The sequence below is a fragment of the Chelonoidis abingdonii genome, chromosome 5 (assembly GCF_003597395.2).
Source record: "Chelonoidis abingdonii isolate Lonesome George chromosome 5, CheloAbing_2.0, whole genome shotgun sequence".
Classification (NCBI taxonomy): domain Eukaryota; kingdom Metazoa; phylum Chordata; order Testudines; family Testudinidae; genus Chelonoidis; species Chelonoidis abingdonii.
In genome coordinates, this window is record NC_133773.1 from 120985780 (window position 1) to 121003898 (window position 18119).

The following is an 18119-nucleotide window of genomic DNA, read 5'->3' on the forward strand; positions in this document are numbered from 1 at the left end:
GTGCCTAGGGCTGCCCTGGGCAGGTCACGTTGCATCACTCTATCTGTCCCGCCCCTTGCGCTGCCCCCAGCAGTTCCCAGGCCCGCTCTCAAGGCCCAGCAAGTGCAGTAACCTCCGGCCGCTCCCCCCACTCGCTGCAGGAAAACACGCAGCGCGACTCTGCCCGCCCCGCCCCAAGCCCGGGTCCCGCCGCACTGGCTCTGCAAGGTCCCACCCACTCTGCCGCTCCCCAGCCAGCGCCGGGGCAAAGCAGCTCCCCGGGTGGCTTCCCTGGGGAGCGGGGGCGCGAGCCCGAACACGGGCGCGGTGAGTGGCAGGCGGGCTGCCCCTCCGCGAGGCGCCAGCTGGCTGCAGCCGCGGCGGGGGGCGGGGTCGGCAGCTTCCCAGGCTAGGGCTGTCGGCTGCCGGCGCGGCGCGCTGAGTCTGCGCGCAGCCGCAGGAGGAGCTGGAGCCCAACTTTGCCGGGGACTCTGCCCTGCCGGGCTCAGGTGAGTGTTCGGGGCGGCAGTCGGGGCCTTGAGCCTCCGGCAAGCGGGACCCCCCCTAGTGTCGCTGGGCACCGCCACCTCTGAGTGCAGGCCGGCGTGGGGTCTCTCTGTCCTCGCAGTTCTTGGGGGGCTGCCTGCACCCCCCCTCGGGACCAGGACCCGCTGTCTGCGCCCATCCCTTTTTCTCCGTTGTGCATCCCTCTCGAGAGCGGGACCCACTGCCTGCGTCCCCTAGCTCTGCACCCCCATCGGGAGCAGGGGCCCCTCGAGCCCTCCCCAGCTCTGCACCTGCCTCGGGAGCAGGGACCCCACCTACGAGCCCTCTCTAACTGTGCATCCGCTTCGGGAGCAGGGATCACACATACCTGAGACCTCCCCAGCTGTGCACCCCCTTCGAATGCAGGACTGCCTCCGTCCCCCAGCTGCACATCCCCCTCAGGAGTGGGACCCACTGCCTGTCTCCCCTACTTCTGTGCAGTCTGCGCAGTGCTCACTGGAAGGAGGACCGGGCACTGGGACCCTGGACCCAGCCCCGAGCAGTGCAGTAAGTTGCATTGTCATGTACAGCTTCTTTTCTATGAGCAGAGATCCAGGATCTCCCCAGTTTCATCCATTCTCGGGGCTGCTGCTCACTGCGGAAACCTGCCTCCTAACTCTCCAGCCTACCCCACTAGAAAGAGGCTGTGGGGGCCAGACGGTGGCAGCCCCTAAGATGCTCTCAGTTTAGTCTCTGGTTGTCCTTGCCCCCAACCTGCTAGCCTCCAGCAGCCATCAAAGTACTTGCTGTTCCAGAAGGATAAAGCTTCCCTCCCTCTCCTGTGCTGCCACTTTGACGGATGCCCCAGAGCTGCCAGCTTGTAAGTGGTTGGCTACATCAGGAAGGATTGAAACTTTGGGCCCCGCACTGCTGAGTTTCAGTGGGGTGCCCCCAAGAAACTGTTCTGACTGGGGCAAGCAAAGCATCATGCTCTTCCTCACCCTTTTGAGGTAGCTGCGGTGGCTCATGAGAGAATGTGCCAAACACCCTTTTTTGGTAGGGAGTCCCAAGCAATCCAGCCTCAAACTCTGTTCCTTGCATTTGTATTCAGTATTTTACACTCCTTCCTGTCCTTTGCAGGATCACTTTAACTGTATTAATGCTTATTCAGAAAGTGTTCTGAGCATATACAAGGCTTTATGCTTGCTGGCTTAGGACCTTTTTTAAAACTCGACCTTCACCACCCATCCCCTTTTTAGGGTTTCACAAGCAAATCACGAGATGGGTATTGTCACTGGACTTGTCTGTTGCTGAGGGCTTTTAACATGAAAAGACAGTGAGAGCGTATGAGAGATTAGATCACTGAATACATACTTGTAATGTTTTGCATTTTTAAAAGACTGCTCATGTTATAAATCACATGTTGTAAACAAATTTGCCTATTCTGCTAGTAACCCTTTCAATCATAAAGGTAAGATTTGTTTTAAAAATCCAGTTCACTTTTGTCTAAGCTCTCAGTTTACTTTCTGTATTTCTTTCAGCTTGGATAGTGAAGTCCATGAAACTTTTGTTTATATCCAGTTTCACATTCAGACTCTTAGTGCTACAATGGCTGGGTTTTAAACACTTCAAATGAAAGTTTACTTGTTTAAAAACTGTCTTAATACTTTTATAATTTAAAAACACTTCTAAAGGGCTGGTATTTTATAGAAACTTTTTTTATAAAGTTATAATTTTTGGCCTAATTGAAGGTGGCAATGTCTCTTTATTTTTTTTTATAGTAAGTTACGTTTTCATCCTCCCTGGAAATACTGGGGAGATGCTTTCCTCACCTGTTGAAGTAAAGAACTGAGAGGAAGTCCCCAAATCAGTTATGGAGAATTCAGTTCACTGTGGCCAGGGAAGAGGATTCTTTCTTACTCTTTATTGACAGTGATCCTATATTCTGCCTTATTTTCCCCACCCGTGTTCCCTTTTAAAGTAGCAAGGTTAAGTATGAATCCAACTGAGAGAGAACTTTTGTATCATAATGAAGAAAAATAATTCTGCTGCTTTATTGGGAAAGGGCATTTTAATCTCTGTGTTTTCATGCATCTGTTAAGGCAGAATTGTTTTAGTAACTCATGTTATGAAATAGAAGTTATAATATAATACAGAAAGCAAGTAGTCGCCATTACTGTAATCTTTTTCTTGATAAAAAGAACACAGCAAGTGAGTTGTCTAAATTATTTAGTATCTTACAAGGTAAATATTTATCATAGATATGTGTATTGCTTTATGAGTTACAATTTTTAGTGATCGCTATACAAGCAGAATTCAAGTTGTCAGCCCAAATCATTGAAGTCAATATTTATCTTTGAGACTATAATTACAGTTAATATTTTTGGGCTATGTGTTCATAGCTTATTTTTATTACGCATGGGTATGCATGTTTTTGGAAAATCCAGGATTAGAAGAGTTTTATAGGCTGACTGTGTTAAAGTAGCTTCTGCAAAGTTTGTTGTGCTCAGACTTCAAATTGAGTTAAGTCAGTTTCAGACATGATATGACTAATCACACTTCTTGCTATGGTAACACACATCCTTCTGCTTCCAGTCCTGTAAAAGAAAAAGTTCAGCTAACTTTTTTCTGTAAAGGTTACATATTTAAGGAACAACAAAGAATCCTGTGGCACCTTCTAGGCTAACAAATGTATTAGAGCATAAGCTTTCGTGGGTGGCACACTCATATTTAAGGAACTTTCTACAAAATAGCAGTGACCTGTTGATCTTCATGGGGGAGATTTTCAAGGGAGTTTTGTTCCCTTGTGCCCTTTATGCCTTTCAAAATCCACCCCCTTAAAGATTTTGTCAAATGTTTTTCTATGAAACACTGTTTACTTTGGGGGTGGGCAGGGAGGCAAAAGGAGTTTGCTCACTTTGGATGAAATTCACCCCTATGTATGTAAATCTGAGTCCTTTGGTTAAAGGATTGGAGTGGGGGATTTGGAATTTTTCTTCCCAGCCATCTCATGGGCATGCCTCAGGATCTGCAGCACATCCTTTTCATGATTTGTATACGGAGTGCAGATGGGCAGCCACTGTTTTTTGTATAGATATTTGTGCACTGACACAGATACGAGATTGGATTTGGTAGTCCCGTCCTCTGATGTGCATTTCAAACAACTGTCCCATCTGCGTTAAACTACTTAGGGGCAGCAGAGAAGCACTAGCTCAGGGGTATGCCACAGGTGCCAAAGGCGGCACACAAGCTGATTTTCATTGGCATTCACACTGCCTGGGCACTGGTCCGGAGGGCTCTGCATTTTATTTAATTTTAAATGAAGCTTCTTAAACATTTTAAAAATCTTATTAACTTCACATAAAGCAATAGTTTAGTTATATATTTTAGACTTATAGAAAGAGATCTTCTAAAAACATTAAAATGTGTTACTGGCATGCAAAACCTTAAATTAGAGTGAATGAATGAAGACTCGGCACACCACTTCTGAAAGGTTGCTGACCCCTGCACTAGCTTTTCCTGACAGGGGCGGTTCCAGGCACCAGCGCACCAAGCACGTGCTGGGGCGGCCTGCCGGTTGCCGTGAGGGCAGCAGTCAGGCTGCCTTAGGCGGCATTTCTACAGAAGGTTCACTTGTCCTGCGGTTTTGGCAGTGGGTACGCCGAAGGCGCGGGACCATCAGATCTCCCGCAGGCATGCCACCGAATCTCCATTACCAGCAGACCTCCCGCAGCCATGCAAACTAAAGCCGCCTGACTGCCCTGCTTAGGGCGGCAAAATACATAGAGCTGCCCCTGATTCCTGAATAATTCCATGTGTAAAAGATGCCTTAGCACGCTTTCCAATGCTTTTATATTGATTCTGACTTTTTGTACATATTGTCAGAACAAGAATCATAACATGTATTTTGGATTAAAGAAGTTTGCACTTTGGTTTTACATAAGATGCATGCCACTTAATTATTAGTGTGTGCTTATTTCTTAATTATAAATTTAATTCTTTGCTTGCAGCTGAAATGGATTCAGATCCTGATCCTTCCTCAAGTGCTTCTCACCCACAGCCACAGCAAGGAAAGTCTCAGCTAAATGCAGCTGCTACTGTGGGCCATAGTGAGAGTAATCAGAAACCTGGTTCACCTTCAGGAGATTCATTGTCCTCTGCGACTTTTTCCCCATCAGCTACCAGCCATTCTAATGGCAGGGACAGAGCTGAAAGAGGTGGTGAGTCAGAAATACTAATTATGCAAGATCTGTATATTCTAAAATCAAGATATTAGAGGTATTGTTGCAATAAACGCCTATACTTGAAGGGACATCTTCAATTTGAAAAATACATTCCTGTGTGAATTTTTTTACATGCTATAAGATGGAAGATGAGAGAGAGAGAATTTTCTTGTTTGTTTTGTGTATAATTGTCTGTTTCCCCTGTGTAGTTTATCTATTTCTCTGTGTTCACACAGCAACAAGAAAGAGAGAGGAGGTTTTTAACCACAAAAAATAAGGGGATTCAAGCACATAGGCAATACAATAGCAGAAACTGCTTTTAACTAACTTCTTAAAATTAACTAGATTACACATTAGAGAGACAATGAGGGTGAGACAATAGAGTGAGACAATATTTTGTATCCAACCCTCCCCCGATCCCCACCCCACCTGCTCCCCAAGACTCATGCATCCTATCCAAACACCCCTGCTTTCCGCCCCCTGACCATCCCTCCCGGGATTCCTGTCCCCTATCCAATCCCCCCTTCTCCCTACCCTCTGACTGCCCCCTATCCAACCCTCCCTGCTCTCCCTGCCCCATGTTACCTGTGGGGTGAGGGAAAGCAGGGCTCAGTCCTTTCCCTGTGCATTTCCCCTGCTCATTTGGCTGCTCTCCCTGGCAGTCAGGCAGGGCTCACTCCCTGTCTGGGCTTGGCTGCTGGGGACAAGGGCTAAGCATGCTGGGTATGGCGGGGGACCCTGGCTTGCTCTACCCCTGTCGCTGGCAGCAGGGCCCAGGCCCCTTGACCACCCTCCTGTAGCACCCCCCGGAACTCCCCCTCCTCCCCATCCCTGAGTGCGCTGCCCTGGAGCACCTGGTCACTATAGCTGTGCCGCCCCCAGGCACTGGGAGGACTGCAACTGCGAGGGAGACAGGAAGGGAGGGGAGCAGAAGGGGATGGGCCAGGGGCTAGGTTCCGCCCTGCTCACTGCACTGCCGGTGAGTTGGGCTGGCTCCTCCGCAAGCCTGTCCTGACCCCGCTCCCTGGCAGGAGCTCGAGGGGCAGAGGGAAGGGTCCTGCAGGCTGGATGTGGCCCACGGGCCCTAGTTTGTACCCTCTGGGTTAGGTATGTAGGAGTTCTGATCAGAATTAATGATACATTTTGAAACTCAAGATGGTGCTTTCAAGGTGCATGGAGAGAGACTTAATAAATTGTTAAAAGTAATGGAAAGTGAAGGTGCTCTCTCCATAGTTCCTCAATGAGACACATGTCCATTTGCAGTATTCTGGACCCCTGAAGTCAGGTTTTAAACTTAGTCTGGAATCACACCTACATACCACACCTGTGTGTTCCAGACTTAGCCAGACCACTGTTTTGGGTTGTTTTTTTTTTAGCTCTTAAGTATTTGCAGGACTGGGGCCTAGATTTAAAACTTTTATTAATTTTAATTAAAATTTATTATTTTATTAATAATTATGTTACATACTTTTAAACATTATCTTTAATAAAATTTTTAAAACTGGGCCCGAGTCCTGCAAATACTTACACACTTGCTTAACTTTACAAACGTGAGTAGTCCTATTGAAGTCCCTGAGATTATTCATAAGCATAAAACTAAGCACCTATATATGTGTTTGCCTGGGTTTCCTGGTAGGGGCTCAGTCCTACAAACTGCTGCTCTTTCTTGTTCTGGGTTTAGGATGGCATTCCATATGAAATTGAAGTGATTTAAGTATATCAATAATCCCAGCTCTAAAATAATCTTGTATTTCTCATTTAGAAGTTCCTGGAGGCCTTAATCAGAAAACAGGGACCCATTATGCTAGGTACTGTACACATAATAACAAAAAAGACAGACCCTGACCAAAGAATCTGTGATCCAAGTAAGAGTTTACAGTCTAAGCAACTAACCTTTTGTTTCCCTAACTTCTAACAGTTTAAATTATTGATTCCCCAGAGTGCCACAAAACATAATTTTAAGCAAACACATCTTTGGTTTTATGCCCACAGTTTTCAGATTTAAAGTTTTCACCTAATTAGGGAAGGGTAACTCTGGAATTAAGGCAGTTCCCTTGGGCCAGTGAGCAAATTTTGGAGGGGGGAATGATTTGTTGAATTCCTGACTTTCTAATTTGCATCCTTAATATATCATGATCAGTTTTCTAATCTCGCCCACTAATTAAGTAGTACAGAGCTGTTGAAGAATTGACACTTCTGACGTTAATTATGTGATTATGAAGTTAGGATTAGAGCAGCAGGTACTTGTTTCCCCTCTCCCTCGTCCTCCAGTTTCTTAGTACTCTTCAACATGAAGAAGAGAATAGCAACAATATGAAAAATGTAGCATTGAAATGTATCAGCTTTTGTTATAGTATCATTTTAAAACAGAAAGGCATGGCTTCTATTCATGAATTATGCAAAATTATTAAAATAAATCCTCCTATCAATCTACTGGTATTCTATATAAAGAATGCTGGCAGGTATGATATTCTCCCTTTCCAGTCAATCTGGGTAATTTCTGATTCTGTATAAACATCTAATTTTATAAAACCCTACTAAACTGTTCCTCAAATACTGAGGAGCCTGCAAAGAGATGTAATTGAGACAGTCATAGAATATCAGGGCTGGAAGGGACCTCAGGAGGTCATCTTGTTCAACCCTCTGCTCAAAGCAGGACTAATCCCCAGACAGATTTTTGCCCCGATCCCTAAATGGTCCCCTCAAGGATTGAACTCACAACCCTGGGTTTAGCAGGCTAGTGCTCAAACTACTGAGCTATCCCTCCCTCAATGCATTCTGTTAATTTAAAAAAAGCACTAACTTTGATTTTAAATATGTTGCTTCTCCATTTTATTGAATGTGCCCTTGTTCTTGTATTATGAGGATAAACAGGAGCATCTGAATAACCTGTATAATAATCATTTTGTATACTTCTATTATGTTTCTTCGCTAAATTATGTATGTTAATCCTTTTAACTCTCCTCATTTTGGAAGTCTTTTTTGATACTTTTAATCACTTTAGTCGCCCTTTTTTCTGGAACCTTTCTCTTTCTTTTACGATTCTTGAGATATGAGAAAAACTGAATACAGTATTGAGGATACAGGCATACTATCAATTTATACAGTAATAGTATGTTTTCAGTATGATTCTCTGTCCCTTTCATAACTTAACCCAACCTTTTGTACATTGCTGAAGATTTAAGCATTTGTTTCCATTGAACTGTCTACCAGGATGCCTGAGTCTTTTTCCTGCATGATTGATTACATTTAACTTAGGCAATGTGTCTGTCTGGGTCAAATTATTTCATGCAGTATGAATTTCTTTGCATTTTTCTACAACAAATGCTACCTACCACAATACTGGTTTCTTGGATTTTGGGGAAGAAAAGTCTGCCTCCACCCCCCGTCCCCTCCAAAAGTACCACCAAATGTATAACAAAACCCAACCTAAAGCCTTATTTGAAACAGGGAACAAAGTTCCTCTCTGCCCCAACTGGACACATTAAAGTTTAAACATAAAATAGGGATATGGATAGAGTTTTAAAGAGTTTCTAGTTACAAAGAAGAATAGGTTACTCAAAAGGCATTAATGTTTTTTGCAAAGTAGTAACACTGAAAGAGAAGGTATTCCTAGTGGAGAATGATGGAAATCAGAATATCTTAAAGTTGTTTTTAAGTGGAGAGATGCTTTGTTGCTGATGGGCCACGGAAGAATGAGGAATCCAGGCTGTAAGTAGCAATGTTGAATTATATAGTCTTTCCGTTTTTGAAAGGAAAAACATAAGATAGCAGGCGCCTCATGAAGGGGCAAAGGTTGACTTTTTACTTGGGTGGATTAAGGAGTCAGTAACTTGAAGCAGCTGCTGTGTGTCATTAATACCTTTTTTGGTGGTGACTGAAACTGTAAACAGGTAGAGGAGAACGGAAAAGTCCACCAAAGTGTCATTCAGACATATGTGCAGAGCTGCTTGTTGTAGATAACTTTTAATAATTTCAGTGGATTGTCACTGTAACTCCAGATGAAAAGTTAGAATTTGCAAAACATTAAAGGTACTGACCACTTTCAGCTGACTCATTACATATATTTTACATATTTCTGTCAACTCTACAGACTTCAATTTGTAGTTGAAGTGATTTAGAAGCAGTAATTTCTGAGTAGTAATGACTTAGACTTATTGTGAGGAGGGGTAATTTATATACACTATGGTTCTCTTAAGAATGTTACTTTAAAACATGCTTACCAAGCTCTGTATACCTTGACAGTATGGTATAAACATATTGGCACTTGTCTGGGATGGCCTACATAACTCCCTTGTGATTCTAGCACTTCCATACGCCTGCCAATAAAATTTTAGAGCATGTCTATTTCGCTTAACAAAGAGAAGATTATGAGATGACTTGATTAGTCTATAAGTGTCTGCTTGGGGAACAAATATTTGATAATGGACTCTTCAGTCTAGCAGAGAAAGATAGAACATTATCCGATGGCTGGAAGTTGAAGCTAGACAATTTGAGACTGGAAATAAGTCATATATTTTTAACAGTGAGAGTAATTAACTGTGGAACAACTTACCAAGGTCCTGATGGATTCTCCATCACTGACAATTTTAAAATCAGGATTGGATGTTTTTCTAAAAGATAAACTCTTGGAATTATTTTGGAGAGATTCTGCAGCCTGTATTATATAAGTGGTCAAATTAGATGATCGCAATAGCCTTGGAATCTGTGTATCCGTGTAGTATATTTTCCCTAACTTCATCTGTATATGCTGTGTTTAAGGGTATAATAACCTTATGGAGATGTCAAGAGAACTTGTGTTTTCTGGGTAACTTCTTTCTCTTGATCTAGGGGATGGTTCTGCGAGGTGCTAAGCACTCTGCCCCAATCCAACAAATACTCAAGCACATGCTTAACTTTGAGAATACAAGTAGTCCCCTTGGATCAAGCTCCTGTGTTGAGGAATCTTGCATCAACAAGTCATGCAATTTCTCAGTACCTCTATTAATTTGCTGTTAGGGAATCTGTTTGCTTTTCAAACGTTTTTCAAATAGTTGATTTCACAGTGGGTGGTAACAATAACATGGGGTTTCTTTATATAAATCAGTACTGATTTGAATGTAAACCTCAACATGCAACTGGCAGAGACTCAGCAAACCTATAAGCATAGAGTCTGTTTTCAATAGAACAAACTTTCCCTCCCACCTCCCCCTGTCAGAAATGGTTAAAGTCTGTCTGGAGAGCACCTGCAGAAATAAGTTTGTGTATAAATTAGGAATGAGAGAAATGGTACTGGCTGAATACTAAATTAAAATCAGAGTAGTTAACTTTTTCTATTGATTTAGCAAAAAATGTGCCTTGACAGGGAATTTGTCAGTGAATGAGGTGCATACATGGTTGATTAAGGCTTCTGGAGCTTGGAATCAATGAGATATCTGCATACGTGTCTGCAGTATACAAGAAAGCTAGTAACTGCTTAAAACAAAAACAGTCCTGGCATTCCTCAGAATTGCAAAAGGTGGTGAAAGTACACAGTACCTTGGAGAACATGGGAATTGGCTACAAAGACTAGTCTGGACCCTCCGTCCCACTTACGATAACTTTTATGTGGTAGCTTGCAAATAGCTTTTGACCAGTTAATGCAACAGTCTCTACTAAAGGACATTGACTGATAAGCTTCCTCCCCATTAATGATAGGGACATCCTGGGGCCTGGAGAGAGCCAGAGAATGAAGTGAAGGAGATTCTTTGTGTATATTCCCTTGTACACAGCAGAAATACTTACCTGCCGTGGCCATTGTGTTCCACCACTCAGCAGGGTTTGAGGGGACTAATAGGCAAAGGGGGGAATCAGAAAGTGTAACAGTTTGTTTGGGGAGTTTGAAAAAATTTTGAGGATGTTATGGCTTTAGGGTTTAAGAATTAGGTGCATTTGCTCTTACAGGCATTTTGTTTATGACAAGTCTATTAGAGAAGAGAAATAGGTTTCTGGAATCCTGAGCAGTCAGATGAAATCAAGACTATAACAGGATTCAAAAAAGAACTAGATAAGTTCACAGAGGAGAGGTACATCAGTGGTGGTTAGCCAGGATGGGCAGGGATGGTGTCCCTAGTCTCTGTTTGCCAGAAGCTGGGAATAGGCAACAGGGGATGGATCACTTGATGATTATCTGTTCTGTAACGTTCACCTCTGGGACCAGACCTGAGAATGTAGATGTGAGTGGCTTAATATATATGGAGGATAGCGTCTGCAAAGTTAGTTGCAACCATTTTCAGTGATAAAATGTATATTAATTCCTCTGGTAACTCCTGTCCCAAAAGATATTTATGCTTTTCATTTGTGGAGTTAAGTATCTTTGACAACTATAGCATCTGGGGGTAATTTTATAGAGTAAAACTTTAAAAAAAAAAATTTTGTGTGGGGGGGGGGGTAATAAGTTTCTAATGTTTCTTTGTATCCCTCTGTCTGCCCTACAAAATTCTCATTACACTACAAAAATTAAAACCTGGGGAAGTTTTGATATTGGCTGATGCAAGGACTGGCCTTCAAGACAGGGAAACTGTCCATTTATTTGAAAACTGGATACAAATATTTTCCAGGGAAGCTGACTGAGAATACTTTCATTCACTACTGCCAAAACAGCATCGGCTACTCCTCAAAAGTGAAATGAAATTCCAAGGTCTTGTTTTTTGTGGTGTGAAACCTGGTTTTCTGAGATTTCTGGTAACTGACCCAAATCAGTACTATTCTTTTAAGGTTGTGATTTAATAATTAATCACTTGACCATTAATGGAATTGGCGAAGGTATAAAGTTCCAGTGGCTTGAAGTTAGAAAAATCAAATTGGATGTGACACGGCTTTTATCCATGAGGGTAATTAACTGGTGGAACATATCACATTGATCATCACTTGGAATCTTTAAACTGAATTTGTGTGTCTTTCTTAGAAAGATGCTCTATTTCAACTGTAATTCAGTACTATTCACTTATATAATAAGGAAGAATAATTCCCTCCATTTCAGGAATTATTGAAATTGTGTGTTGTGCAGGAGGTCAAACTGGATCATAGTTGTCTCTTCTAGCTTTAAAATCTATAAATGTATGAGGGGAATGCCAGATTTATGATCTTAACTATTTAAGCACTTGGATTTCTTAAATTCTGTAATAAATTGCTAAGTAAAAATTATCCCTTGTTTTTAAATAAAGATTTTGTTTTATGGGCTATATTAATGACTTATCCTAACCCTAGAATATAGAGATCAAGAGTTTGGTGAGGGATATGTCTGCAAAAAGAATCTTGTGCAGAAAAAAAAGGCATAGCTGTTTTTATAATTATAGTTGTGTGTGTGTGTGAATTATTTTAAATGACTTAAATGTTCATTGTACAATAATAGCTACACTGGAAAGAAATGCAAATTTTTCTTGTAATGCCTTTAGAATCTTGCTTTTTTTTGATAACTTTTAAAATATGTAGCCTATATATCATCGCTTTCATTTTTCCACCTACACACTTTTTTTACTGCTCTCTTCATGATTTATCCTCATTTTGTGGGGCTGCAGAAGTTGCTCCCTTTGGAGCTTAATGTGATTTGATGATTTGCAGTTGTGGCGTGACTAAGACAATTAACATAACTACGAAGACACTACTGCTCCTGGAGATAGCGGGACTGAGTTTCTAGACTCTTAACAGCCCTGTCAGTGTGCCCCTACATGATACTGAAAATGGAATATCTGACAACATTCATCTTGAAAATGCTTTATTCACAGTATTAAAATTATATATATATATTCTAGGCTTCATTTGCTCAACAAATTGAAATGCTGCTTGAAAGATTACACTAACTGTGCCTTTTATAGTATTAAAAGGCTTTACATTAAATTTTATTTACTAGTATGGTTAGTATTGTATGTTAAGCTGCTTTTCTTATGCTTTGACCTGGGTTCTGAAACTCAGTGCCATGGGTTTAGTGTAAACTGTAGCCCATAGAACTAGCTTTCGCATTTTATTTTACTTAGCAATAATGCAAGAAACCAACAGGCCTGTTTCCTGTAAGACATTGGTTTAAACAAGTTAGCATAAGGCTTGAGACCTGTGAACTTCAGCATAGATAGATGGCCCAACAGTTGCCCCAAGGTTTTGGAGAACTGGGAATAGTGCGTTTAAGGAGGAGGTTTGTATATAAAGATACCTGGCAATAGCAAGAACATTAAACTGATATCAGGTTTGGATATTTTAGGACAAAATTGTTGGCAGATGCCTAACCACAAATTTGCGTTGGCAATTAAATTGACATCTGTGGTCATAAGGTAAAGCCATTAATATGGTAACCTATAAGATAAAGGCACTCCAACATTATTCGAGTGAGGAAGTTAGATGTGGAGATGGGAGGCTGGGTATCTGCATGAATATTCATGACAGTCATCCTTAGATCCTATAATAAACCAGGCCACTATATAGAGGGGGTTGATCAGGTAGGTTGATCTGGATCTGGACCATTGGACTTGATTGGCATGTCAGGGACAGAGCGGGTCTTTTTTCTATCACTACCATATCAAAGGAAGCATGTGAGTATATAGGTATATGAGCATATGCCAAGAATGATATCAAAGATATGACTAATTCTTTATTCCTGCTTTTTATTTATTTGGTTTGGAGCTTTCTTATATTTTCTTATTGTTCTTTACTTTGCCTTCAATGTGAGTGTTGTTGCTGTACAGGATGGAGTTTCCCACCAAACATTGAACTTGTTAATTTTAATTCTGTTGTATCTGATTCTGGGACTAGAACCCTACTACCCCCAGCTCTTTAAATTGGTGTTAATGAGCAATCAGGAATAATTATTAACCACTAAAGAATCAGACTACAAAATGTATCCTACACGTGCTTCCAGCTGTAGTGTGGACATACCCTACCCTCCAGTTGCAGTGTAGACATACCCTAAGATCATGTAACATAGAAGCTGAATTTGTGGAATTAAAATATGATATTGCACTTTTATGTATTGCCTTGATATTGCAATGAGATCTACATTGGCAGACCTCTCTGCCTGCACAGAGCTCAGTTGGAACCAATAAGGCTTGAACCCACCCATGCAAAAAAAAGTCTACCCTCATGAATGAGCAGCTAGTGAGTTCAAGGCTAGAGCTAGCTGAAGAACAGCAGTAATGTTTTGCAAAAATAGGTTGTGACCATCTCCAGTCAGAGCCTATGTCTATGTGCATGCTTTCCTTATTCTATAATGCTTGTGTGTAAACATAATGCTTAAGATCTGCTTTTAAATACTTCATTCCTGTGTAAGCACAATGCAGAACAGTAGAGAACTTTTTGAAACCTGTGGAATGTGAGTAGGAGTATTTCTCCAGGGAGGCTGAAACTGGCTCTTCTGAATGCTTAATAGTACAATCTGATGACACTTTAAAGCTATTAGAACACTAATTTTTGTTACAGAATGTACAAATCACTCTTCAAAAAGTGCATTGGTAATAGTCTAAATTTGCACCAGAGAGAACCATTTTAAATCATACTTCTAGCAATCTCGCCCTCCCAAGGGACTATATGTCAAACTCCTCACTTTTACATATATTTTGTAGCTATGTTTTCTGCAGCACCTGTTTGTAAAGTAAATCTTTTATTTTGTCATACGTTTTTATCTGCATCTAGAATCTGGTTGGGAGTTTAAAAGTAGCTTATTTCATTGCTCAAACCGTCCCGATTAAAGAACCACAGGCTGTTACTGGATAGAGTGCAATGCAGCATCACTTCGTAATTCCCTTTTTTTCTATTCTCCTGAGTGCTGCTACTTCCATCCCAAACTAACACGCTCTATTTTTGTTTTTAAATTCTCAACATGTGGGATGAGAGAGGTTGCCATCTCAGCTCAATATTATTATGAGGGGTAGCTAATAGTGACCCTATACTTAAGGCTATGATTTTGGCATGGGTATTTTTGTAAAGTCGCAGATTGGACATGGATAATAAACAATAAATTGTGGATTTATTGAAGCCAGAGTCCCTCCACCGTAGGGCTGAATTATTGGAATTTTTGGGAAGTCATGGAGGTCTTGTAAAATGACAGAATCTGTGACTGACTCATAGTCTTACCCATAGTCTGCCTTGCTCTTTCCATTATAAAATATTCTTGTTACCTTTTCTTTGAGAAGCTCTCAGCCCTCCATTGTTTGCGGCAGGCCTTTGACGTTTGGCTAAAGGAACTTCCTCAGGAGACAAAAGTTCCTTTTCATGTCCGATTAAATTCCATTCAACTTTTGCTGACTGAGGAAAGTGTAAACAAATTCCCATTTCCTTCTCTTTCTTATATTCTTCAAGAGAATTCTGTCTGCCATAATAACTGAACATATAAACATTCTAAGCTGCGCTGATGCCATCCTTAAAGCAACAGCAGCAGACGCTGTACTAGTTACCAGCTGCTGTGACAGCTTCCAACTGTTGTGGTGGAGGAAGAAGAACATAAGAACAGCCATACTGGATCTGATCAATGGTCCATCTAGTCCAGCATCCTGTCTCCAGCAGTGGCCAAAACCAGAGAATCAATGGGAACAAACAGAACAGGGCAATTTATTGAGTGATCCATCCCTGTCTTTCCCTCCTGTCTTCTGGCAGGCAGAGGTTTAGGTTGCGCTGAGCATGGGGTTGCATCCCTGATGCTCTTGGCTAATACCATTGGTGGGTCTATCCTACATGAACTTCTTTTTTGGGTTCAGTTATATTTTTGGCCATCACAACATCTCAAGGCAATGCGTTCCACAGATTAATTGTGTGAGAAAGGACTTGCTCTTATTTGTATTTCGAGTGACTCCTGGTTTTTGTATTGAGTCAGAGGGCAAAAAACACTTTTCTGTTCACTTTTTCCGCACCATTCATGACTTTATAGACCTCTATTATATCCACCTTAGTCATCTATTTTCTAAGCTGACCAGCTCTAATCCTTTTAGTCTCTCCTTGTTTAGAGCCATTCCATACCTTTGACCATCTTGGTTGCCCTTCTCTGAATCTTTTCCAGTTCCACTATATCCTTTTTGACAAGGGTTGACCAGAACTGGACACAGTATTCCAGGTATGGGCCCACCATGGATTTATATAGTGACATGATGCTATTTTTTTCTTTCCCTTTCCTAATAGCTCTTAACATTGTTAGCCTTTTTTGATCGCTGCTGAAGAGTGAGCTGAAGTTTTCAGAGGACTAGGCATGGTGACTACAAGATTTTTCTGATGTGAGTTAACAGGAACACATTATTACTTAATGCTTCCTGTACAACTCTTATTTGACCCCCTTGCTTGTGAGTTTTATCAGGGCAAGTGCCAGATTTATGGCAAGCATCTTTGTACAAGATGCAAAAACACTCATATTTACATTTTTTCTAGCTGTGTATTAAATAGACTGGAAGCTAGTTACTGTTGGCCAAGTGTGAACTTAACTTGCATATTTACACATATAGCTGCAGTTGATTTATTGGCTCTCCCTGACTATGAGAGGGTGTTTCTGAAGTATCTGCTGTGATGTTAAAATGTGAATCTAGTACAGAAATTTTCATATTTTGCCATCTAAAATTTTTCCAAACACTGATTTCTTCCTCCTTCTACAAGTCCTTGTCACTTTCTCCCCGAGCCCACATACAATGCTTGTAGTCGTGATCATGAAAATTGGGTATGCCAAACAGGTTTCCCTCATACACTTAGTGTGGGTGTCACCTAATGCATTAAGATCTTTTGTTCAATAGTATTTTCCATGCAGTGTTAACATTCACTTGTAAAACCTACAATTTCTTTTAAAGTTACATATACTGCAAATGAATATTTTTACCTCCCTTATTGCTTCCTGTTTGAGAAGCTTCTTTAGTGCACAAGTTGGTGCTCATGTCATCTAATTATTTATTGAAGTTTACAGTCCAAAAGGACTTCAGATCCTTGCCCTGTGTTTGTGTAATACACTGGCTTAGTATGTGTGAAAGCATGACTCCCTCTAGCCCCACTGGCTGCACAGCTGATCACTTTCTCACAGCCAAACAAGAAATTATTTAGCTCAAATGGTAAAGGCTCATGATTTTTCATTTTGAAGATTGTGGGTTTGACACGCCTCCCACACCTAGAAGCCCCTCCACTCCATATGTAGGCTGCTGTAGTTGGTAAGTAGGTACCCAGTAAACATGCTTATTTCTCCTTCCTTTGTGCTTTGTACTGCATTATGTCTCTATGTATGTTAAATAACTTTTTAATTTTAAAAATGACCTGGAAAGCTTTTTTTCTTTTCCTGGGGAGAAAGTGTTGTCTAGTGGTTAGAACAGGGATAGGAGGCAGTTGTTGGGGTTATTATTTCTGACTGCCACTGATTTATTATTGTGACTTTATGCACATCACTTAATGTCTACCTGTTTCCTTACCGGTAAAAGACAAATATTAATACCTAACCTTTCGTAAAGCACTTTAAAATTCACAAATGGAAGGGACCCACCTGCTACAGTAGAGGGCAACATATAAAATACCTGTAATCTAAAATGCAACATGCATTAAAGAAAAACAATGGTAGTATGCTCTGAAGTATGTGTTAATATGTCTGTGTAATATACTTTCTGCTGTTCAGCTTAAATTGATGTATGTGACTAGAGTCAACTTAGTTACTATGACTGACTTAGATTTCCATCTTGCCCTACAATGGGAATGGGCGAATCTGGAATTCCGCTGCCATTGACTTGCGCTGCGAAATTAGACAGGATAATATATATATAATATAGTATAACCTATAATCATAGGTATTTCTGCCCTTTTTAGTTTTGGTGAACCTAGGAAATCTTTTACATCTTAGACTCTTGCATCAGAAAGGCTTGCCCCTTCCAGATGTATATGCTCTTTTTTGAACATTTATATAGTTTAATCTTGTGACCGGTGTAATACTTTGGTCTAATTGTGGTTGTTGGGTATAGTGTGAAGGTGTTCAGTGGTCTGTGCTATCTAGGAAATCACACTACATGATCTGGTCGTCCTGTCTGGCCTTAAACTCTGACTCTGTTAATGCTGAAGAGGATTACCTTGCTGTCTCCCGAAGATGGTGTTCATACACAGTCCTTAATCAAAGTTTTCTCTCCATATTTTTTACTTAGATGTTACGCAGTAAAAAAACATCACAAGCTCAGTCTGACTAGGAGACACATTAGCAGACTTCTGGCTTCTGTAAATTAGCAAATAAATGAACAAATATGTGGGGAGGAGAGGATATACTGCATCATAATTAGGCTTGGAAGGATTAGATTTTTATTTGTAAATGTCCGTTTCACCCAACACCCACAAACCCATGAAAAAATATTTCTATTGATCATAATTGAAATTGACCGATAGACAAAATAATGCTGCTTGAGAATTTATTAGAGTTTGATTTAAGGTTATTTACTCTGCTTGTTTTGACCAATGATGATGACAATTTGTGTTTTAATGGCTATA

The 18119-nt window shown here is 41.0% G+C and overlaps 1 protein-coding gene across 4 annotated transcripts in view; it reads left to right on the forward strand.

The window, feature by feature from the left end:
• Positions 1-226: 226 nt before the first annotated feature.
• WFS1 (wolframin ER transmembrane glycoprotein) overlaps positions 227-18119 on the forward strand; it is a 44253-nt gene continuing 26360 nt past the window's right edge. The window contains exons 1-2 of one of the 4 annotated variants that reach the window (XM_032791969.2): positions 227-306; positions 4476-4685. In XM_032791969.2, coding sequence (XP_032647860.1) covers positions 4481-4685 — 205 coding nt within the window. In that variant the 5' untranslated portion in view covers positions 227-306; positions 4476-4480. Of the gene's footprint in view, positions 489-1914; positions 1937-4475; positions 4686-18119 lie in introns of those variants that run through there. The other 3 variants (XM_032791967.2, XM_032791971.2, XM_032791970.1) reach the window with 3 other exon arrangements.